This window comes from Numida meleagris, chromosome 17 (assembly GCF_002078875.1).
Source record: "Numida meleagris isolate 19003 breed g44 Domestic line chromosome 17, NumMel1.0, whole genome shotgun sequence".
Classification (NCBI taxonomy): domain Eukaryota; kingdom Metazoa; phylum Chordata; class Aves; order Galliformes; family Numididae; genus Numida; species Numida meleagris.
In genome coordinates, this window is record NC_034425.1 from 7,134,241 (window position 1) to 7,157,401 (window position 23,161).

At 43.5% G+C, this 23,161-nt stretch overlaps 2 protein-coding genes and 1 long non-coding RNA gene across 8 annotated transcripts in view; 1 reads left to right on the forward strand and 2 right to left on the reverse strand.

The window, feature by feature from the left end:
* The window catches only part of CEP112 (centrosomal protein 112), a 149,598-nt gene extending 147,570 nt beyond the window's left edge, over positions 1-2,028 (reverse strand). For 3 of the 5 annotated variants that reach the window (XR_002443853.1, XR_002443854.1, XM_021414850.1), the window contains exon 1: positions 492-2,026. Coding sequence is in view for 2 of the 5 variants with exons in the window: in XM_021414850.1 (XP_021270525.1) it covers positions 492-815 (324 nt within the window). In the remaining 3 variants the exon portion in view is untranslated. Of the gene's footprint in view, positions 1-491 lie in introns of all 5 variants that reach the window. The other 2 variants (XR_002443852.1, XM_021414851.1) reach the window with 2 other exon arrangements.
* On the forward strand, positions 58-11,775 carry LOC110407303. Of its 2 annotated transcripts, none has more exons than XR_002443856.1 (3): positions 58-277; positions 8,301-8,372; positions 11,648-11,775. It is a non-coding gene; the product is annotated as an uncharacterized LOC110407303 (long non-coding RNA). The 2 variants fall into 2 exon arrangements; XR_002443855.1 differs by having other exon boundaries at positions 11,603-11,684.
* Positions 3,122-11,619, reverse strand: APOH (apolipoprotein H). The gene is made up of 8 exons (XM_021414853.1): positions 10,196-11,619; positions 9,855-10,031; positions 8,976-9,072; positions 7,527-7,603; positions 6,748-6,936; positions 6,014-6,193; positions 5,339-5,536; positions 3,122-4,748 (listed from the first exon to the last, which is right to left on the reverse strand). The coding sequence occupies exons 1-8, from the start codon at positions 10,329-10,331 to the stop codon at positions 4,678-4,680; spliced, it is 1,125 nt and encodes a 374-aa protein (XP_021270528.1). The 5' UTR covers positions 10,332-11,619; the 3' UTR covers positions 3,122-4,677.

The window sequence follows — 23,161 nt, forward strand, 5'->3', positions numbered from 1 at the left end:
AGCTTTCCCCCCCTATAATTAGCTTTTTTTTTTTTTTTTTTTAATGAAAGAAACGGGGGAAAAGCACCAAGGAGTCTTCAAAGCGGCACAGCTAGCAAGCGCTGTCAGAACGTTTACAGACTCAGCATGGCAAAGGGAGCTCTGTCCCCACAGCACGGCCACGGTCACGGCCCGGCCACGCCTCGCGTGCAGCGCGCGGCTCCGGGCACAGCTCGCCCCGCGTCCCACGTCTGCGCCCGCACAGCGCCCGCCCAGGCCCGGGCGGACAGCCCCGCAGGTAAGAGCCTATTTCCCCTCCTCCGCGCGTTCACGAGCGCTGCAGTGAAGCAGCACCCAGCTGTGGGCGCGCTGCCCCGCGGCTGTCTGCAGGGATTACCGCTCCCTCACCGCGTTCCCGCTTCCCCGCGCCGATGAACCCGGCGGGATTTCCCATTCGCTGCCGCCAGCAGCACCCACCCCCGGGGCCCTGCCCGCCGCCGCGCCGCCCGTACCTCGCACTCCGCGGTGCAGGCCGGGACCTGAGGGGGCTCCGCGCGGACCGGGCCGGGCCGGCGGCTCCCGCTCCCCCTCGGCGGGGAAAGGCCCACGCGGAGCCGGCCCGGCCGAGCGGCCAACGGTTCAAACCGACCCCACCCCCGCTCCCGGCGGCCTCCGCTGACAGCACGGCCCGGAGCTTCCGTTTCCGCGGGCCGCGCTGGGCCCGGCGGAGGCCTCAGTGCCCAGGAGCTGTGGTGGTGCTGCTGCTCCGGAGAGAGCTCTGACAGCGTTGGGCAGCGCGCTTGAATTTGCTGTGGCCAGTTCTGCTTGTGCGGCATGTGGTGTGGAAAATAAATAAAGTCCTGGGTTTAGGAGTGTAAAGGTGTAAACTGAGGGTGTACTGCCGAGTTACTGCCAGTGTGTGCGGTGATGGACGGCAGCCTGCCGGTGTGCTGCCGGCAGCAGAGCCGCAGGCCGAGGTGCAGCCGTGTGCTGTGGCCGTGCAGCCCCAGGCAGCTCCCAAGCCCAGGTCTCACGCCAGTGAAGGAGCTCTTTGGGAAGCTGCCGTGTCACTAACACTGAACGGTGCGGTCGTTGCTGTGCCCTGGGCTCTTCCCCCCAACAATGCGTACGTATACACACCTGAATATTTCAGATGTAGAATTGTAGAATACTGTGATTTGGAAGAGACACATAAGGATCACAAAGTCTGACCCCTGGTTCCTCACAGGACCACCCAAAAATCCAGCTCTATCTGACAGCATTGTCCAGGCACTCCTTGAACTCTGGCAGCTCAGTGCCAGGACCGCTGCCCACAGGAGCCAGTTCCATGCCCACTGCTCTCTGCTGAAGAACCTTTTCCTATTGTGCAACCTGGCCTTCCCCTGCCACAGTGTCATCGCTCCTTCAGGTTCTATGACTGTCACCAGAGAAGAGATCAGCACTGCCCCTGTCTTCATGAGGAAGCTATAGACCGCAATGAGGCCTCCCTCAGTCTCCTCCAGGCTGAACAATGTATTCATACACATCGCTGTGCACACACATTAAAAACATCAAGAGGGTCCAGCAGAGGCTGAGGCAGCACCCATGGAGAAGAAGGAGACACCAGGCATTCCATGAGGTACCCCGGGAACCTCACACAGGGGCCTCAGCGCTGTGCTGCAGCCAGCACTGTAAAAGCAAAGATGTGAAAGAGGTGGAAGGTAACTGTTGGGTGTGTTCCATTTTTTAATTCATTTTAATTGCTGCTAGTTGGATACCAGCTGAAATTATTTTTAGCTGTTGCTGTTTGGCCCATGTCTTCATTATGATCAAGAACTGAAAATATATAGATAGATTTTTCCAACACAGTAAGGCTACCAGGAGACTGACTTGCTCTAATAGCTGAACTCTTGAAATTTCCACCTCTGAATCATCACTTAAAATACCCGGATTTGTCATGGGAATTTTGTAATCATGATTAAATGGATCTGTTCAAGTTAGTCCATCGCAGAGGAGACAGTTGTGTTACTGAGCAGGCTGTGAGAAGCTTGATGGGCGTAACAATACAACTCTTTCCAGGTAGGCTTTTCAAGGGCAGCATGTTGGCCAGGTAACATGGTGAGGTTTGCATTTCTGTTCACCACCACAAGCCTTTTTTTTTTTTTTTTTAATTTGATATTTGAAAAGGGAATTTTTAAGCCAACTTTTTTGTACGCTGTTCATTGGTACATATCCACGGATTGCCTTCAAAGATGAATACTTCTCTGTCATACTAATCACAAAACACTTTGAACAACAGAATTTGCTCTCATATTTGCTAGTGAAAAAGAATGTGAGGGAGGGCAGAAGCAATGAAATTGGAACCAGCTCCCCAAGAGAAATTTACTGAGGGAATAGAACCAGTTTCTGGGTCTGCTTACCAGTGCAAGCAGCCAGAGAGTTTGAAGACTACCTGAATTTATGTGACAATTGCCTTTGGTGCAAAAAGAAGGAAAAACCAAATGTTCAGGCAATGATTGTGATCTTGTCTTCATCCAAATCTGCAGCGGGACATGATGCATACCCTCCAAAGGAAAACTCCAGATATACAACTGTAGAACACTTAAATATCTCAGCCAGGATACAGAACTAATTCCCAATTTGAATTGTAAAAATATGTTCATTTAAGTGAAACACGTGGTACTTTTATGTACCGCATTCTCTTATCTCTCTAACTGTCTCAGCAGGTTGCCACAAGTAACACGAGCGCAGCTTACGGCATTCTTTCAAACATCTAAAAAAAAAAATGACAGGTTTCACTCACTCAAACCAGCCTTTGGAACACCTCTAGTTGCAATACGTTATTTTTCAGACCTTCTAAGCAAACCTTTCATGTCTGAAAAGTTGTGATTCACAAACACTTCGCTACTTCAAAGACTTATCAGGTCACTTCTTCCCCCCCCCCCCCATCTTTCTTGCTTTAGGAGACTAGATAATAAATTCAGCATGCGAACATTGACTCCTAAGGGTGATTCTTTCAAGTAGTCAAATACTGCTTATCCAGCTAGGAAGCGGGGCCAGCTGACGTGATGGCTGTCATCCTGCTGTAACTGGGAAAGCTTGTTAACATTGCTTAGAAAAATCTGAATGTTCCCGGAGCAACAGTTTTTGTGCAAAATACAAATCATTTCAAGGAAAACTTTATTTATTCCAGCTTCACAGTGTTTAACTCTGAAAGACAAGTTAATATTAAACTGTGTTTGGTATCTCAGCTCATGTCCTGAATGTCCAGATCCCACAAAACATAGATTTCCAAACAGATAGGTTCCTGCCAGGTGATCGCTGTATGTATTTAAGGTGGTTATGAATATTTTGGCTTTTAAGTCAAACATCTTTCAGAGGTCTCATTTAAACATATTAGGAATCAAATGCAGTGCACATTGTGCCAACGAAATAGAGAGATTTAACAACTGAAGAGGCAATTTCTGCCTGAGAGAATTGAACTGCCAATAGGAACCAAGTATTAAATAATAATAACTATCTCGAACTTTCCTTAAAAATAGGAAAATAAGAACAAATGATTTCAGGAATACTATTATATGCAGCCTTAAAAGAAAAAAAAAAAAAAGCTGATGAGAGTATGTTCAAAGTTTTCTTAAGAGTGGCTTTAGTGTCTTACAAGTCTAGTTTGTTGTTGATATTAATGTTAAATGGATTTTTCAAAAAGTTCTAAGGTAGAGAAGCCTTTAATACTTCAGAGGGAATCACATGTGATTCATCATGATTTATTGTAAGTGTGCAACAAATATTCCTCCATCACTTACTAGTAAGGTGAAATTTTAGGTATTTTTTCTGAGTAGAAATACAGACATAAGCACAGTGTTTGCTAGACTCAATCACAGCAGTGGTATTCCTATAATGAAATGAAAATTACAGTTCACTTCAAAGCTGCTGACTGACCAGAAATCATTATTATTGCTCAATGGTGCACAGTTTTCTTTCTTTTAAAAAGGACCAGCTACATTGCATAATATTTAAACAACATTAAACATTAACTGCTGTTTAAAACAGCAGTTTCATGTAAAGTTAAAATCATAAAAATGTAAATAGCTTTTATTAATTTTAGCAATATTTTTGAAGTGTAGAATAGTCCTTTATCTGACACTCCTGGTATTTCAGTGATGGCTGCAGCCGCTAAACACATTTGGAAAGCTCAGTCTTTCTGCTTGCCTAAATTCTGGAAAATCCTAGACTGATGACCCTCTGTCCATCTATAATTAAAGGTTGACTCCTTATCCAGGAGAGAGGAAATGGAATCAGAACCCAGCTCATTACTCATAAGGAAGGCCTTCTATGAATCATTTAAGAGCAAAAGGATTTGATTGATGACTAGGTAATATTAAATCAGAACACGCTATTGGCCAGAAGTTACTTTATTCTAAAGGGGGTGCTATTGAGAAGATCATTTACAATGACATAAAAGCTGGAAATATTGAAAGAGATGTAGTGTAGCGGGGACACTGAAGGAGGCAGAGGAAAGAGAATGGAAGTTAATGGCTGAAATAACATGTCACAACTTGTGAAGGAGGCTGGGATAACAGCAGCAGGGAAAAGCGCAGAGACTGCGTACTCAGCGCATCCCAAGTTTGCCTGGAATTTACACTCAGTGTTCTTAAGTTGTCCTGCATATCTACGTTATCTGTCTCAGTAAGACATTCAGTACTGCGTTACTTCCTTGACTCATTTCAGATCTTCGCACGGTTTCATGTCCGATGGGTCCGTCTTAACAAGACTTGAAAAGAAGCCCCGTTCTGTTGAAAACAAGAGGTTAAGATCTTGGGTTAAAATCTTAAAATGTGCGATGGCTGAAAACAATGCATCTCAAGGGCTCTGCTCGATAAGCAGTGAATTTTTGCATCGGCGCAAAACTGCTGGAAGAAATTCACTATTTAATTTCTAAGTGCAAAGCATTTCCTCTTGCTGACAAACGTTGCTATTTCATCCCTTTATTTACTCTAAACAATGGAACCAGTTCCTCCAGCACCAGGATAGCTGTCAGCTGCTTTTTAACTCTTGACCCAATGTCAGAAGCAATCAGCGTTACGTGGGGACAATTCACCAGAATGGCAGCAAGCAGGCCGGGTTCTTAGGGCTGAGGCAGGGTCTACACTCTAGAAGCTGATCCAAGGATTCATTAAGTCCCAGAACACTTCACCTCTGGCCATTTGGCTAGACCTCTAATTAACACCTCTTGGGAACAGGAGAAGGATTGCTTCCTAAATGCCCGAAAACTTTAGCACAAGACAGATGAATCAGCCGGTCAAATGCGGCTTGAAGATGAACTGTGACACTGCCCCCCGACACAGGCAGGCAGCCATTGTCAAATTAACCCAGCTCGTACCTTTGAAACAGAAAGGGACGGTGAGATTGCCATTCACACACTGAACAGGCACGGTGTATGCACAGGATTTCTCCTTATTCTTGCAGTAGAAGGATATAGTTTCACCATGCATGATGCCTTCCTTAAGATCACTCTGAACTCGTTTCTTCTCCCCTTCGTACAATACTACAGCTTTCTTTACTGGTATTTTACATGGCTCTGCAAAACAATCCAGTTATAAGCAGCACGTAAGGATAGTTAGAGCTCCATTTTGAAAAATAAGTAGAATAGATCCCATGAGAAATTTGCATTTGAGGATGAAGAACACTGTGGCCCACACATACACAGTACTTCTGCTGATACTATGATGCTGAAGAACTTCACACCCCTGTGCACAGGAGCAAAAAATTCCAGTGAAAACCCAGCCCCAGTAAAATTCCTAATTATATTAAATAGGAAGAGGACAGGAAATATTCAGACATAATACATTTTGGCGGCAGGTTATTGGAGCCGGTTCTGGTACATCACAGCATAGAACGTTGAATGCTGGGAGCTTAGATTATCAGGACCTTGAAATCACAGCTTCCATTTACTTGTGAAAAGACACAAAGGTGCACCAGCTCATTAACAGGCAGTGGTGCTCTTTTAGGAAAATGAAATCGAATAGGTGGTTTCTAAGAGGTAGTATACGTGTACCTTTGCAGGCTGGCTTTGTGGACCAGTTCCCTGTCTTCTCACATCGGGAATGCTTAGGTCCCTCCAGCACGTATCTGGACTTGCAGCTGAAGCTGACACTTTCGTTGTAGTGATATGTTCTACGAACAGCAAAATTTAAGAATCCATTTTCTATTCCTGTTGGAGCGGGACAAGTGACAGCTGCGGTACGAAAACAAAAGGAAAACAAAGCTTCGTCACTGCTGCAGCTCTCAGAGATGTGGTGTATACTTCAAAAATATATGTAAAATTTTTATGTTGGTTCATTTCAGCATCTTGCACAGGAGAGCATAGTCAGGGGAAATATTAAAAAAAAAAAACAACAACAACACAATAAATAAATAATTTAAATACATCTGTTGTTGTTGCACCCAAAACGTGGTATCATTTCACAGTGCCTCGTAGATGAATGCCAGCATTAAGGAGAGAGCTGTCCCTGTGCTCGGGCAGCCAGGCTGCCTCCACGATGGGAGCTGTTTCGCAGCCTTGTTTGTACAACCTTTATACCTGCAGCAAATATTTTGTCAATCCCATGTTGCGTGCAGTCTTGCAGACACTGTCAGCAATCACCTTGCATTCATGATTCTGACTCTCATTATAACTGTGCTGTGTGCTTACAAACAATCTGGTTTTTTTTTTCCCATGAAATATTCATATACGTTGATACATACAATTCTAGGACTTTGTTTAAATGGTGCTGAAAGTAAGTGACCCACCCCTGCACTCCGGAATGCTGCTCCAGGTGCCGTTGGCCTGGCAGGTTGCTGTCTCATTTCCAATAAGTGCAAGAGGTGGCACACATTCAAAAACAATTGCGTCCATGAAGTAAGAAATGTTTCCAGGCTTTAAGCGACGGTAAGAAAGGACTCCAAATTCGGGAAGTGAGGGAGGTGCACAAGTCACAGCTGGAAAAATACAGCATTCTTAGAAATAAAAGCTTAACAATTGAATTGTTGCCAGTTTCACAGGAGCAACTTGCTTATAACCAAGGTAACCCACACAGCGCCTTATGGAAGTATAGCTACTGAAACAAAAAGTTCAGATTAAAAGTCTCAGGAGCCTTAGCACATGTAATCCATGATTTTTTGCTACGTTTTTTTGTACAGTGTTATGCAGTACAGTGTTTTTTCCATGAAACATTTATGCAGGACAGGTTGTAGCAAAAACATACATAGCAGCTGCAAATCATGATGCTGTCCTCTTTTATACATACAGGGAAAACAAATGTGAAGGAATAAGCATCTTACCTTCAGCTGTAAATAGCATCCCTGATCCTGGCCTTTCACATAGACCTTTGAACTGTATTTCTCTATAACCAGAATCCACACCTCTAAAACTAAATATACAAGCTGCTCCTTGATTGTTCCTAATCTTTTTTTGGAACACTGCAATGGGAGGCTTCTGAAGAAGAGTATATGTAGTTCTGAGTGACGTAAAGGAGCCCTTCCATAATAACAATAAGGATACAGTAGTTCTTGGGAATCTGAGCACGTACGTTGACACTGTGGGAGGATTCCACTCCACTTGCCATCTGACATGCATTGGCTCGTCCTTGACCCAACAAGATTGTAACTGAAAACAAAAAGATCTGGTTATCAGAAAACTTAATGAACATTTTTGTATGGAGAAAAATCAGTTTGTTCTTTGCGAGGATTTCCATTTCCCACATGCAGATTTAACAAGAGTCCAGTTCTGAAATCCTTCTCTAATTCAAGCACTTACCAACCTGAAAGGAAGTTTAGATTCAAACATGAAAACGTGTTAATATACAGGTATTATAAATTTCCAGCAAGAATGTATGATACAACAAGGTATTTTGTACTTTCAACTCTATCTTCTATTTTAATGTTACAATAATTCTTTTAACTGATTAATATTGTGGATATTTGTAAGGAGTGAGCACTGATCAATGATGTTAACCTTAGAGTTTCTTGGGGGAAGTTCCTAGCTGATTATGGCAATTAGGATGAATCTATTTGTAAAGAACTCAGCAGTCAGTACCTGAAGTTACTAAATGCATTATTTTATTACAATGCCAATTTAATTTAGATATGTACTCCCTCTAAATGCTTCCTTCTACTCCTCTGTACATCTATTATTATTAACACGCTGACTTTTAAAGAAATGCTCATTTTCTATCGATCATATCAATATCACACAGCTGCATCCTAGTAAATTACCATTAGTGAAATCAAATCATTTCAAGTCCCATTGCTACATTTGATATCATAGGTGAATTAATTTCTTCCTTCTCTTGTCTGTTTTGCAGAAGAGGGAGATAACTGAGGTTTTAGTAGTCTTCAGTGAACTCTGGCCTATGGCTCACCTAGGATCTCCCCAGGTAAGCACTGTTTATTAATTGCTTGCTCAAACAGAGTGACTGCATGCTGCAATCAAGTATCTCTTTGCATTTAACGTAACTATGTTTCTTTAAATGCATCCTCATTTCTAAAACCAGGAGGCAGCCTTCAGTAAAAGTGCATTTGTTCCAGGGACTAAATTAGGATTAACCTCATGTTTTCATTTACTGAGCTTAGAAGGACATGGAAACAAATTTTTCAGCCTCCAGAGCCTGACAGCATGATGACTCAGATGGAGATTATCCTTTCTGTGCTGTAGGATTTCATCTCATGATGTAATAAGAGGATTTGAAAAGCAAGGGGAAGTAGTCTGGAATGAATCTTTGCATAAAATCTCTGCTATTTTAATGGTTCTCATGTCGGTAAGACATTGCTTTGGAGTAGCAAAGCCCCAAGGTACAATAGTTGGAGCTAAACAGAGAAGGACCCCCAGATATGCCATTTTAAAGTCTCTGAAGTGCAGGTGGATTTTAGTGTGGTATTTTCTAAGTTCCTTGGCTTGCAGTGCTCCAGCATGTGAGAGTAGAGCATAGTGTTGTGGTTTAGATTTTGTACTGAGTAGCACAAAAAAAGGGAGCGCTTACCCTGGGTCGCATGAAAAACTTAAAGCACTCTGGTAGTGGAAATCTCTCGAATCAATTGTTCCGTGCATCAAGGGTCCAGGGGTGGGACATCTCCTTGCTGTTAATTAAAGTTCAAAATAGGATAGTATTATTTCACGAGGTACGAAGCTAGCATAGTGGAAACAGGTTGGTCTTAAAGGGCTCTGAATGCTTTTCAAGTTTTTCCACTTCTGTGTACTACATTTCATAAGTGAACCTATTTTTACATTTCTGTCAAAACATAGTTAACGATAGGTTCAAAGTTTTTGTGGTGGAAACACTTTAGCAATTGGTCATCTGAGGAAAACAGCTGCTATGCAATTAAATGATAAAAATGAATAGCAATTGATAGGCAGATATTGTCAAGCAGTATACGTCATTTGGGGCATAAGCACCACTGAGATGAGCCAGCTTAAGGTTCACCTTGTCTGGCTCGAGCTCCATCACTATCTGGAAGCAGAGGTGTAGGAGGAAGTGTGTGGCATGTATGGAAAGATCCTTCTCCTGTTGCTTTCCCTCTTTCCCTCCACACCCTTTTTCTTCTGACAACTTTATTTTCAGGAGAAAGTTTAGAGGAATATCAGCTCTGAACATATTTAGAGTCAGGAAAGTAATAACAAAAAAGCATAAGAAATGCAGCAAAATACACAGCTCCTTGGTGGGAGGCAGGAAGCAAGATGACGTCTGTATTTGCGGAAAATTCAGAAATACAAGGAAAGAACAAACAGAGAAAAGAAGTATGGCAGTATAAACATATCAGAACCATCACATGGACTTTAAAACATCCTTTTCAGCTCAGTGCATGGTATGTTAACAAGAATGTGTAAAAACTGGGGGTTGGATCTGTGTTGCTTTACTTACGTAGGCATAAGAGCGTGTTGAGAGGCCACCTGCCAGTGGGCTGGCAGATGTATTTCCTCTGGCCGTTGTTGGGGACAAACCCTGGCCTGCAGGTGTATTCGATTTCCTCGCCCACGTTATACTCATTTTTGACCACATTGATTGTGGCAAACAGCACTTCTGGTGGCTTGGGACAGACTGGAAGAGAGGAGAAAAATTACCAGAAGTGGGCAGAAAGCTTGAGATGTTCTCATTTCTAACCTAGACGCACAAGTTTCTGTGTCGCAGTCAACTATCTTTCTCCAGGTTCCCTCAGTTACACTCCAGGGTAGCACTGGCTGTTAGAAGTGGAAGGCACTTACCTTTTGCTGCGAGAGCAGAGTTGGTCAGAGCAGCCACGCACAGGAGCAGGGCCAGGGAGTACATTGCTGCCAGCCCACCAGCTTCCCCAGCGACTCTCAGGCCAGTGGTTCCCCCCTTAAAAATAAAGGCATCCATAGAAGGCTGGTTACATATTAACTCTTTGTATTTATTCCCACCCAAGTAAACAGAAGATAAAAGGGTCCTTGTGTTTCTGGAATAAAGGATGATATAACCATCACATGTTGCACTCGCACATAATGCAGGGATTCAAACGGCCTCTACTGAAAATGTCTCCTCTCTGGTTGGTTCTGCAGAGCATCTCCTGCAGGGACTGATGGTTTTGAGAAAACAATATTATCTTCTCAGCATCCATGGAGGCTGAGGATGGTTGGATCAAAGAATAGAACTGTCATGGAGAAGCTTTTGTTTCTCACTCGAGCTTGTGCTCTTCCATATACAAAGAGTTATAAAAATCTTTTAAAGGCACAATGATTCACGTTGGAGTGACACTGGTGTTGTCACATGCCTGCAGTGATAACACCAGCTTAATGGTGGTCTATGCTGAATGATGATCTAGCCTGAAAAGTCAGGCTCCATGGGCCTGTTTTATCTGATTCACGTTGCCAGTCATCATCTTCCAATTAGCAGATCACTAGTTAGCCCTTGCTTTACTACTTCTCTCCTTGTTCACCGTGCTAGTGCCACAGGAAAAGTGAAATGATGGATCTGGATTGTGCTTAATTTGTGACAAGGGGCTCAGATTTGAATCACGTTTTTGGGTGGCATAGAAACTTGTTTTGACTCTGCCAGTTGGGGTCATCAAGTCAAAACTACACAGCTATCAGCTGATGCTTTGATCATTGCATTTTTCCTAATTTAGCAGATTTTAATTGCAGGAACATCTCAAGTGCAACCAAAATAACATTTGTGTAATCATTGTTCCACAGTTTGCTGTTTCTAATCTCAGTATCCTCCTTGCCTGCTGACTCACAGCCTGTGAGGGGGAGTGAGGGACATTGGGAGCTCAGACAAGAAGCTAGGTTATGTCAGATCCTTCCTGCTGTGATCTTACTTTATTTTTGCTTCATGCATTTTCTCTTTTTGCATTTGAAACGTAGACTTTAGCCACAACATTAAACAATTAGGAACATGCTGGTCTTATCAGAAATAAAAATATGCGGATTTCTTGCTCAAAATATTTACCAAATACACAGTGCCAAAGGGCAAAGTACAACTTCTAAATCAACCAGAAAATATAGACTTGATTTTCTGTTTTTACATCTGCTCATTTTTCCTTTTGTCCCAGCCTACTTCTTCCTTTTCTTTCTCTACAATTTTCTTGCCTTTCCCAACCCACCGCTACGCTGTGCTGAACTTTCTTGCCTTTGGATTGTGTCCTTCCTCAGATCTGTCTGCTGTTTTGCTGACATCCTTTTCTGCGTTCCAAATAGCACAGGAAAAGATGGGAGCAGTTTAATCCATTTCGACGCTGACCGTGCGAGCATTTCTCACTGTGCTCACCAGATGGCAGAATGCACCAGAGTACGTGTGCCTCGCACGCACCTGTAAACTCGAACTGAAGTTTCCTAGGCTACTTTAAGAGAGAGGAAGTCATATAAGTAAAATTGAGCTGAATAAAGCACACGCTAATCTCTGCACGTCGTTTGAGCATCCGTTGCATGCGATAACTTCACTACTTCTAAAACTGGAAATAAAACTTTGAATACTTGCATATGAAACCAAAGTAAAAATACTGAAGGATGCGTTTCATGCAACTGCACAATGACTGCCAGTATTGTCATTTATTTGGAAAACATATTTTTCTGCAATAAGAATCATCAGGATGCATGTTGCCAATAACTGGGCCTTCTTCCATAACTGCAGGGGAGGGATTCACCTTGGCAGAGCACGAGCAAACTAATCTCATTCTGTCCATATTTGGTGATGATATGCAATTGTTTATGTCATTTGACTTCTCATCAAATCCATGTGTTATTTATTACTATAGCTCCCATAAACCGAGTTATGAAGCAGAACTTTGTTTTGTTAGTGGCCGTATAAATGCAGAGCAGACTGATGTTCTCTACCACAAATAGTATGATATTCTAAGGGAAGAAATGCTAGCTGCAGGCAGAGCAGTGTAAGGACACGCTGAGATGATACTGGCTAGCACAATATGCAAAGTACCAGTATCACAGCAGCCTGTTACCCATTTTTGTGCTAGCATAACCTAAAAGAAGAGTATGTAGGAGGGATGTGAATGAACTTTGCAGCAGCTGTGCTGCCTGGGCAAGCATATGACGGGCAGCAAGGCAGAGATCAAGAGTGTGTGTTTGAAAAGATAGCAGTTTAATAATGGAGCCCAGCATCACTCACTAGCAGAGTAGTTTCAGTAATGAATAAGAGATGGGGAGAGGATAAGCCAGCAAAGCTGTAAAAGTGGAAATGGAAATGTGAAAGAGTTTAAAACAAAAAATAAAAAATAAAAAAAATAGAGGGATACTAAGAGAAAAATGATGAAAACCAGGCTATGTAGCAGCATTCGTCCTTGATACCAGGGGTCATCTGGAGCTGTCAAGACAAGAGGAGAATACATAGTGGTAATTGGGACACAAGATAATAAGAAGCTGGACAAAGACTTTCAGGCAGGAAACTATCTCTCCTAGAGATGTTTTGCAGAAAGTTTGCAGGAACAAGACAGACTGGAGGTCAGGTCACTGAAATAACAGCTCCCCAGCTAATGAGCCAGATTTTCCTCTGCCCACCTGCTTCTCCAATTGATGCTATAGTTTTCATGATCTCGTAGGATATGTCACACCTCTGCTGCTACCTCAGTCTTGCTGGCAGTCTGTCCTTCTGGGTGATGTGTTGGGTCATATCTCCCACCATACTCGAGGTTTTACAAGTGTTCTTCAACCAGAAAATGCATGATATAGCCCAGTCAGTTCAAAATGCAGATGTTTCTCAAATTACAAAGGATGTACTTCTTAAGGACACTGAGATTGAATGCGGTTCTCCCTTCTGTACTAGCATCCCCCTACTGAGGCCCCCTCTCTCTGGCATGAAAGCTGGGTTTGGAGCTGTGCTTGGACCAACAACTTCATCCTTTTCCTACAAGGAGGAGATCTTGAAATTCCATCTTATTTCATTCTGTTCCTTTTGTTTCACGTGTACATCACTGGGTTTGCACGTGGGTGCCCATTGCTCTTCTGGAGTATGAGGAGATGATGGTCAGATGGTTCACAGCTGTATCCATGCTTCTCTCCGGGAGCAGGTGTTAAGCTGCAGGTCCAATCATTGCCCTTTGTGTTGCTGTGATAGTTCTATTAATATTTGTTCAAAGTTCATTTATGCCCTGCACAAACATTTTTATCTTCTCCACTCGATACATCCGATACTGGAGCGCTCCATAGCACTGAAGAGATAACAAATGACAACTAAGAAGGTAAACTGTATCATTTCCAGCCTTAAAGAAAAATAATTGCCTTTAGTTCTGGCCAAGCTGAGGCTATTTCCTAAATACCAGTTCCATTTAATATTTAATACAGAGCTGTGTAGACAATTTAGATTTATGAATTCCTGATGAGCAAAATATTCAGCCAGCCAGAAGCCAAGATCCATCCACACTGAATTAGTTTTCCAGTCAACGTGTATATTCCCTACCTGCTGAATGTAAACACACAGTAATTTACATTGACCTGGAAGGATGTCTCACTGACATCAAAAGTGAACAATGTCTGTATAATTTTTTAAAATATTGTTTTCACGTAGTATCATAATTTAGGGTTAAACAGCACTTTTGTTCCACCAGCTGAAGTTAGTGAAGTAATTATCATTTCAGTCCTAGACCTCAGATCACTTTAAGCACCCACCAATTTGCAGGAGGTGTGGTATTACTGTACCCATTCCTGTATTAATCTGAGCTGCTGGAGGGCTGGCAGGAGCAGTTTCCCAGGTCTGAGCAGGTCTATGCCATCTCACAGAGAAGTTCCATTTTCCACATACATTAAACTTGCAGCGTACAAAAGCAGAGAGTATTTTAAAGCCACTTCCTCCTCTCCGCCTTCTCATTTCCTGCACAGAAAATCCAGAGAATCTCTCACAGTTGTACTGCAACCCAAATATTGTAAAACAGTCTGTTCCTTTGATAATTTTTGTCTGAATTTTGTCTGAAAAAAAAATAAAATCCTGTGCTATATTTCCTCATCGGGAATGCTGAAATATGCAGCCTTGGGGCAAATTGTTTTCCATGAGAGTCTGACTCTGCAGTGGCCAGCCAGCATAACAAGGAGGCTGGAGAAGATGAGGTACTGACCCAGCTCAAATCAAACCCAGTATTTTCTCCCACAAAGCTTGAAAATGTGTTTTCTAGATTCCCTTCGTCATTAATCTTCTGCTTTCTATGAAGTCAGATGTCCATGAGAGCTTCATTATATAAACGTACTGCCTCAGGTTGTCATACTGTTTACAAGCTGGGGAGAGTTCAGCCCCGGTCAGGATCTCATGCGGGCTCTCCCGGAGAAGCGCAGTGCTGCAGGAATGCACTTCACGCTTCCACTGCGTCAGGAACACCATTAACATTTCACCACTTTGTGATCCAGTGGAGCAATCCTCGCTAGCTTCCATCCCAGAATGACTCCATCGCTCTGACAAAGACTTCTGTGGGTAAATGAGAGCACTTTTATGCTGCCTCTGCCTCCCTTGGCGCATCGCCACAATACTATCAGGAAGCCCAGCTAACGCCAGATTTATTTACTGTCGTTCTTCTGTTTTCCCAAGTGACGGATAAGAGGATCAATAATTAAGGAGCTGTTAGGTATATTCATCCACATCAAGAACTTCATTTAAAAGTGCATGTGTCTAAGAGCAGCCTAGAATCGATGCGCTTTGGCAGTGTCAGAGGCTTCCGCTGGTATTGCCAAATAAATCGGCAGCTTCGATCTGGAGAGATCCTCTGATCTCTATTAACCCATGGATATTACCTGTGAAATTCTTCCTGGGCAGGAGTCCAGAGTGTTCCAGATGAACAAATCCATATTCTTTGCTATTCTGCTCCTGTGCTGTGTACGGAGCAATCTAAAGGTGGGTACAGGTTTCTCTTACGGCCAAAGCCAAAAGCTTCCCAAGCCAGGCAGAGGCTTCTCAGTGCTTCACAGGGGAGTTCATATGGGATTTCATCACTGTTTTTATACATAACTTGAACCAAGTTATATGGAATTAACAACATGACAAGGCCAGAAATTTGTGCCAAATGTTTTTTAATCAACACAAATAATTGACTAATATTTCCTCATATGTTTTTAGTCTGATATTCTTAGCAAATTTACTCCAAAAGGGGGAATTTACCACTTTAATGCTGTCTTAAAAAACTGAAAATGCAGTCTCAGAACCGAAAATTTCATGAAACATTGGATTAGGGTTAAGGCCATCGACTTGTACAAGCTGAATGTTAAGTTTTCTTGAATACTTAAACTTAAGTGAGTGAGTTTAGGGCTGATGTGATAGGAAAGATCGGTTTGCCCTGAGCTAGATGTTTCACAAGAAGCTCCTGCGGCTGTTTCATCTCCTTGATGAGGCCTGTGTCTGCTGCTCCTGACATCTCATTATCCTGCGTCTGGATCCTGTTCACAGACACATCTCTTACCAAGCAGTATGGTACTTTTATTGTATGGACCATTAGGGAGTATGAAGATATCAGTAAACTAATTTCAGTTTGTGACAGCCTCCAATGTCCAGCAATAAATCCAGGGCAAAGCATCTCTAAGAGGAAGCCGATTTTGAAGGGGCCGGTATCGATAACTGGAATCAGATTTTCAGAAGGGCTTAAATTCTATTTGGACAACTAAATGAAGGTCATGCTTTCCAAAGTGCTTGCTTCATTCAAGTAGATTTTTGTCATACTGGGTTATTTGGAAAATGTAGCCGCCTATTTCGGTTTCCAGAAGGACACATCACCAACCTCCACATGCACGTATATCCCTAAAAACATAGGTTCTAGTGCTGTTATATCTTGTTACCCTGCCACTTTTTTATTGTAGCTTTGCATTTCTTTTCTAGTTTGGTTTAAAAAAAAAAAAATCAGAGGCCAATTTTCTTCCTCGACTCGTTGCACGTGAAGGCACAAAGATGTTGTCAACGTCTTGGCAACAGAATGAAATAAAATTGCAAATGCTCCAGCGTGGCCAGTACTGAGACCAGTGACGTTCTCATAAACTGAAGTTCTGAAACAAGAAGATGTACAAATGTTTTGGAAAGGGCGGGTCCTGAGCATTCTATGAAGTGCTTAATATTTCTCATGCAAGTTGAAGATACTCAGAACGCAAATGTACATCTTTGATACTCCCATTTACTTCATTGCTATCTGTATTTCTGGAAATAGCCTCATTTTTCCTACCTCATGTCACCGAAGCATGCAGTCAGTAACAAGAGGGCCATTTTATTTTTGCATGGACATCAAAGTAGTCAAGTTCAGTGATATTGGCCCACTGTGCAAGTTGGCTCCAGACCTTTCTGCAGTGAGCTGGCTGCCCAGCTCTTATCTCATAGACATGAGGGAGTACAGCTGGAACAAAATCCCCTGGTGCTTGGGCAAGGGATGTCCTGCCATTCTTTTCCCTTAGCAGCACTGCGGGTGTTTGATTTTAAAATGATATTTTCTGGAACAAAGCTATTTTTAAACGTAGTTCACTTTGGAAGAACATCTGTAGTATTTTGTATTCTCACAAGCAGCAGCTCTGAGCTATTAAGGTCACCACGCCTTGTGGAACTGACTGGTAGCATGGGACTTACTTAATGCAACCTAAAGAGATGTTCCCTTGTTATGATATGTATTAGGCTGCTAATCTTTTCAGTCTTTAATCCACAATACTGGATTAAAAGACCAAAAATAGACTCTGCTGTCTTTAAAGGACAGTTCCTGTTGGGCTTTTTGTTTGTTTTGGAAAATGAAAATTCTAGTGGGAAACCAATTGAGCACTGAACGCTAACAGAGTCCTTCCTTACACTACATCTTCAGGACAGAGAGGTTTCCCACACTTCATTTTTCAGTCAACTGACACTTTGGTATTTTGATATTTTTTTCTTAAATTAATGTCAGCTTGCTTTGTGCACCATTTTTTTCTCTTTTCAGTTCCTCTAAATTAAACAAATATTTTAAAGCTGTGTTTGCTCAGCCAGACTCCTGTCATTTCCATTATTAGTGTTTCCAGAAGTGTAAACACTTGTGCAGAGCACAGCCGGACCTGGAACAATTGGAAATCTTGCCATTGGAAATGGCATTCAGCTTTCTCTGTGTCAACATGTCATAACATAATGGTGGCACACAAAGAAGGGCATATCCTGTATATTCCAGCTGATAGGTTTTGTTTTCCTCTCAGAGTTATTCTCCAGAATAAACCAACTGTGACATGTAAGTTACTGTTTCTTACGCCTGCGATAAGTGATGCTCAGCTGTCAGAAATAATAATTTGAAGCACAGTGTATATAGTGACTGTTTACATCTCATATTCGCTTGGTGAAATAAGCTTGCTTGTACAAAATTATCATCCCTTCCAATGGAATAGTTGTTTGAATGCAGTAAGTAATAAAATATCCTGCACCTTGCTGTTCACATTGAAATAACGGGAAATTTCTCTTTCACTTTGGTGTCAGTGAGATGATATCACACCGCCCATAACCAACACAAAGAAGCTGTAGCTATTGTCCTGACAAAGCAGAGATGTGCCAGTCAGTACCCAAAGCAGACGCTTTGCAGCACTCCAGCAGCATAGAATAAGTTACTCATTGTCCCAGTTTGGGTTCAGAAAGCACGCCCGGGATAACAACAGATCAGAAAAAGCTTCAGGCCAATGTAGGGTCTGCTCTCCTGCATATTTTTGACAGATGTGTTTTACTATTCTAAGGATTGTATACACACAAGCTACCAGAGCTCCTTTCACCCTTGAATTAAAACCCTACATATACAGTCAACATTTTGCATCAAAACAACTGGAAAAAAAAAAAAATACAGGTTGAGGATAACATTTCATCAACTGGCAGCTGGCTGTTTGCAGTTTGGAGGAGCTCCTGGCCTGTGGTTAGCAACACTTGACTTTCTCTTCCAAAGATGGTTGCTCTCCCCCGAGTCCATGGCAGCCTCCTGCTCCAACGCCGATCCTCGTGCTTGGTTCCTGTGGGCAAGGATTCCAGGGGCCCATTGTCCATCACAAGAACCACCTACTTTGTTTCCTTTGAACCTGTGTGCCATGTTTCTCCAAACAAAATAATAGAGGCGCTCTTGTTTGGCTGGCACAAGAGAGGTTTGTTCTTTTCCATGTGGTTTGAGTGCTTTGTTTGTATTTCCAAGTCTGAGCTTTTCTGCCTTTTTTGTGTGCGTACGGTTGAAGACTGAAATTTGCCTACACAAGAGAATTGTTCTGATGCACTCAAAAGAATGTGAATTACTTTTTGGAAGCGATGTTCAAAATTTTGCAGAGAGATTGCTGGTGGGAAGGACAAACTGCAAAACAACGGTGATAACAAACACTCCAGCTGAGGCAGAGATTTTTATTTATACAATCTAGAAAGAGACAAAAAGCCATGAAACATCCCAAAGGACCGCCGTCACATTTCAGTGTGTAACAGCATCAAGCTCTGATTCAGCTCCAGAAGTAGGAGATATTTCAGCACGCTCCTAATGCACCTGAGGTGTGAGAAAGGAAAACAATCAGTTGTCACCCTGTGTTCTGAGGAGAACATTGATATGAAAAATGAAGATCTATTTTACCCTCAGTGTTCTGTATATCACCAGCCATTTATTTCCAGTTCTGTGGAGTGCGGCAGGGATAATTCACAGTTCTCTGTGTGACATATGGGCTTTGCACCACTTTCAGTGAAACGCAAGTTGGAATAATGGCACCATGTACATGGAGCAGATGAAAGCAGGATTTTCCTAATTGGTGTGTATCAATGGATTGCAATTTCATCCCTTGCAAATGACCATGTATTATCAGATGCAATTTTTTTGTCCCGAATTCTTAGGCAATATTTTTTTCTGTGAAATTCCATCTCTCCTAAGACTGTTTTGCTACACTCAGCCTTATTTCTGTCTGCTTTGATACATACACTCAAGCTTTCATGTTAGTAGCAGCATGTGTGAACAAGCTGTCACATGGAATAATTTGATAATAAACTCTGTCTACTGATCCAGTATTTCCAAACCTGCAATATCAGGAGCTCTGGGGAGGAAAGGCAGAAAAGAGAGTCTGGGTGAGTACAGAAAGATGCAGATAGAGTTGCATAGAGCCTGCATACACAGATGCAGAAAGACTTCAAGACGAAGATAGCAGTGCCGGTACTGGAAGATGCAAAGTGGGCACGGTGGGGATGGGTCAGTGGTTGGACGGGATGACCTCAGTGCTCTTCTCCAACCTTAGTGATTCTATGGTTGTATGAAATACTCCTGCGTCCCTGCGCAGCTCCAGCAGGAGACAAAAGAAGGCTCGCACATGTATTTACGCTGCCACATCCTACCTTTTTCTAAGTCTGCCAAAGTGTCTGCATAAGAGTAAGAAACAATGTTGCTGCTGAACGTGTAACAGGATCTGGAAAATTTGTAGCAGTAGTGGGCACGCTCTCCTGGTTTACAGCTACAGGTCAAAGAATAGCGGATTTGAGAACGGGGGCTTCAGAACTGAGCTCTGTGGATGATTTCAAAGAGAGAAACGAAGAATGTGTTGTATGGAAAACAGGTAGGAAAAGCTGGCTTAGAATTTTGACAGAATCCTGGATATCAGTGGAAACTGGTGGTGGGTTTGGACTTTGTTATGGCAAACAATTATTCCACAATAGCTGCTGGAATGAATGTCTCAAAAGCTGACTGTGTGAAAATTCCTTTGAAGGATGAGATTGAACGAAGGAAATCATTTTTAGACAACAAGTTTGCAGTGAAGTCATCCTTCCGGAAAGGAATCTAGCTGCTTGTTCTGATGGCCCTCTAGAAGAGGAAGTTATTGTAATTTGTTTTGAAATGTAAGGAGAAATTGGGCTGTGAACTTCCGTATAGGTCTACAGCAGGAAGTGATCCCTTTTTTGTTGCATACTTCTAAGAAGCAGGAAATAATAAAAGAGAGCAATGAGTGCCTAAGGCAGTGCTGAAGGTGTTCTCCTCGCCTTTGGCTTTGAGTTGATCTGACACAGAGTGCGTACATCAGAACAGAACAATCTGGGACTCACAGACCTGGGATGGTACTGATGCAGATATAGAGAGTGCTGGAGGAGCTGAGTTTGTTACAGCAGTCGTCTTCAGGGATACATCATCCAATGGGACCTTCCAGCAGAGGAATATTCATCCATGAGTAAATTTCTTATCAGGTGACTCTATAAACCGATTTGGAGCTGGAAATTCTGAATCTGCTCAGATTTAATAACCACTTACATGCATGAACACAAGTGACAGTGCTGACTCCTCGGCCAGATGGCCTGACTCAGAAACAAACTGCAACGCTACGCGAAGCAGAAGGGCAAGGCTGGGGCTGCTGATGGTGCTGTGTGCACTCAGACCGGCAGACCTCTTTCCTCCAGCAATTCACAGAGGAAGTGTGAGTTCCTGTAGCACCCGCAGGACCTGCAGGCAGAGGAAATTGGATGTCTATGCTGTTAAAAGCCTCCTGGCAAGAGAATGCTGATGTTGGGATGTGTATACCAAAAGCATCTGGTGAGTGGAACGTGGCATCCCTTCATGGCATCGCTGTGAAATTTCCTGGATGGGGAAAAATCTCGATGTTTAAACACAGATACGTATACATACAGATTTTCCTATATTAAAGCCTTGTGTAAATGAGATGCATCCAAAATACCATGGTCAGGGGAGTTGTACATTACTTACAGTAAGGGAAGGCTATAATATCATAAAGCTTTACCTAATCTGAGGGTTGCTATGCGCTCATAATGGATTTTTTTCCCTTGCCTAATAGCCATATTCATAATATACAAAAAATTGGTAGAGTTTGACACGCAGTGATCACCTCACGGAGGCAGAGGAGTGACCCCAATGTGATCTCACAGTGTCACAACTGTGGCTTTTCCCTGGGGCCTAACGAGGCAATCAGCAGGTGCTGGAAATAGGAGGCTGGGACACGCGCCAGAGTTTCAGTGAATGAATCTCAACCAGAGCCGCTCTCAGGGAAGAAACTGGAATGCAAAATGATTCAGCAGGTTTGTGAGATTTTAAGGAACTACATAATTTATAAACTCCCCCAACTCCGATGCAATGGAGGTGTGTCTGATTCAGTCGGGTTCTCCAGTTTCAGTAGCTCTGTTTGTAAGACAGCACTAAAAGAAATACAAAATAGAATGCATTCCATATTTCTTGATAGAGTACTTAATGAGAGTACAAAATGTTTCTCAGTGCTCCTCATGCTTTGGCATAAGTTAATTAAGACAAGAAAAATCCTATTCCCTCTGAAGAGAAATAAGGGCTTTGAAACATCTGTGCACAATAGGTAGAAACCAAATGCAAGGTCTTTCTATTTTATTGAATTTCAGATCAAATTTGAAAGTGGTTGCTTGCAAAATAAGAGTCTATGAAGTAAGAGCACATGACAGTAGCTTGGACTGATTGACACACGGGCTGACTCTTTAAGTCTAGAATAAAAGAAGTCTGGTCCTCTCCCTAGCTCTTTGGTGCGAGGCTGTGGTGTGCCAGCTCAGCCAGGCTGCACCCAGAAACCCAAGCTGGCAAAGCAAGAGTAAGAGAGATAACGTGTGATGACTGCGCCGGTAAACGTCTGTGCTCAACTTCTCCCATCAGCAAATAAGACTTAATTGGAATTAATTGGCCTTCTTTCGTTCTTGTGAAATAATGCATAGTGTACATGTTTACACAGACAGGTGCGGAATGGTGTGAGGAACTTTTAGTCGCAGAACCACAGAACTGTGGGGGTTGGAAGAGACCTCTGGACATCTCCCAGTGCAACTTCCCATGTTCCAGTTTGTGCCCATTGCCCCTTGTGCTGCTGCTGGGAACCACTAGGCACTAGAAAGAGTCCGGCTCCAGCCCCTTGGCCCCTGCCCTTCAATTATTGATGGGCACTGTTCAGATCCCCCTCAGCCTTCCCTTCTTCTCCAGGCGAACAGCCCCAGAGCTCGCAGCCTTTCCCCATCGGGAGGGGCTCCAGGCCCTCACCATCTCTGCATCCTCCGCTGGGCTCTCTCCAGCAGTTCCCTGTCTGCCTGGAACTGCAGAGCCCAGAGCTGGGTGTAGTGCTCCAGCTGTGCCCCCCCAGGGCAGAGCAGAGGGGGAGCACCTCCCTGCCCTGCCCTGCAATGCACCCCACGGAACCGCCGGCCTTCCTGGCCACCAGGGCCCACTGCTGCCTCATGACAGTGTGCACCCATGCTCCATATGTGAAAATATGTGGCAACAACATTTTTTATTTTTTGATAATGATTAGGACTCGTTTCCTTTGGGACACACAGTGTATTTTCAGACACACACGGCCGTGCTTTATGCAGTGTTTTCCTGAATGCACGGAGTTACTGTATAGATCGCTGTAGGAAATGATGCCTGTGCCAGGTGCATATGTTTCCATGTCCTGGGACTGCGTGATGTGAACAGGAGCAGAGTTATTATTTACAGAGCGTTGCACGGGCACGAAAACAGGATAGAAGAGTCTGTGCATGTGTGCACACACCAACTAGTGGAAAGGAGTTGGGTGCCCGCTTCCTGCCCGTCCCATCGCAGCGATGGGAGCTGGATGGCAAAGCCAACGCAGCGGGCGCTGCCGCGGGCCGCTCTCCCCCCGCACGTACAGCGCAGCCGGAGGGCAGCGGGCGGTGCGGCTGCGTGTGCGCTGCGGGGCGGGGTGGGGAGCACCGCGCTGTACCTCTGTCGGCGGCGGAGGGGCAGGAGCCGGAAGGGGCTGGGTGCACCGCGGCCGTGCGTGTGTCGGCGGGGCGCGCAGCCCCGGCCGCACCAGGTGCCGCCC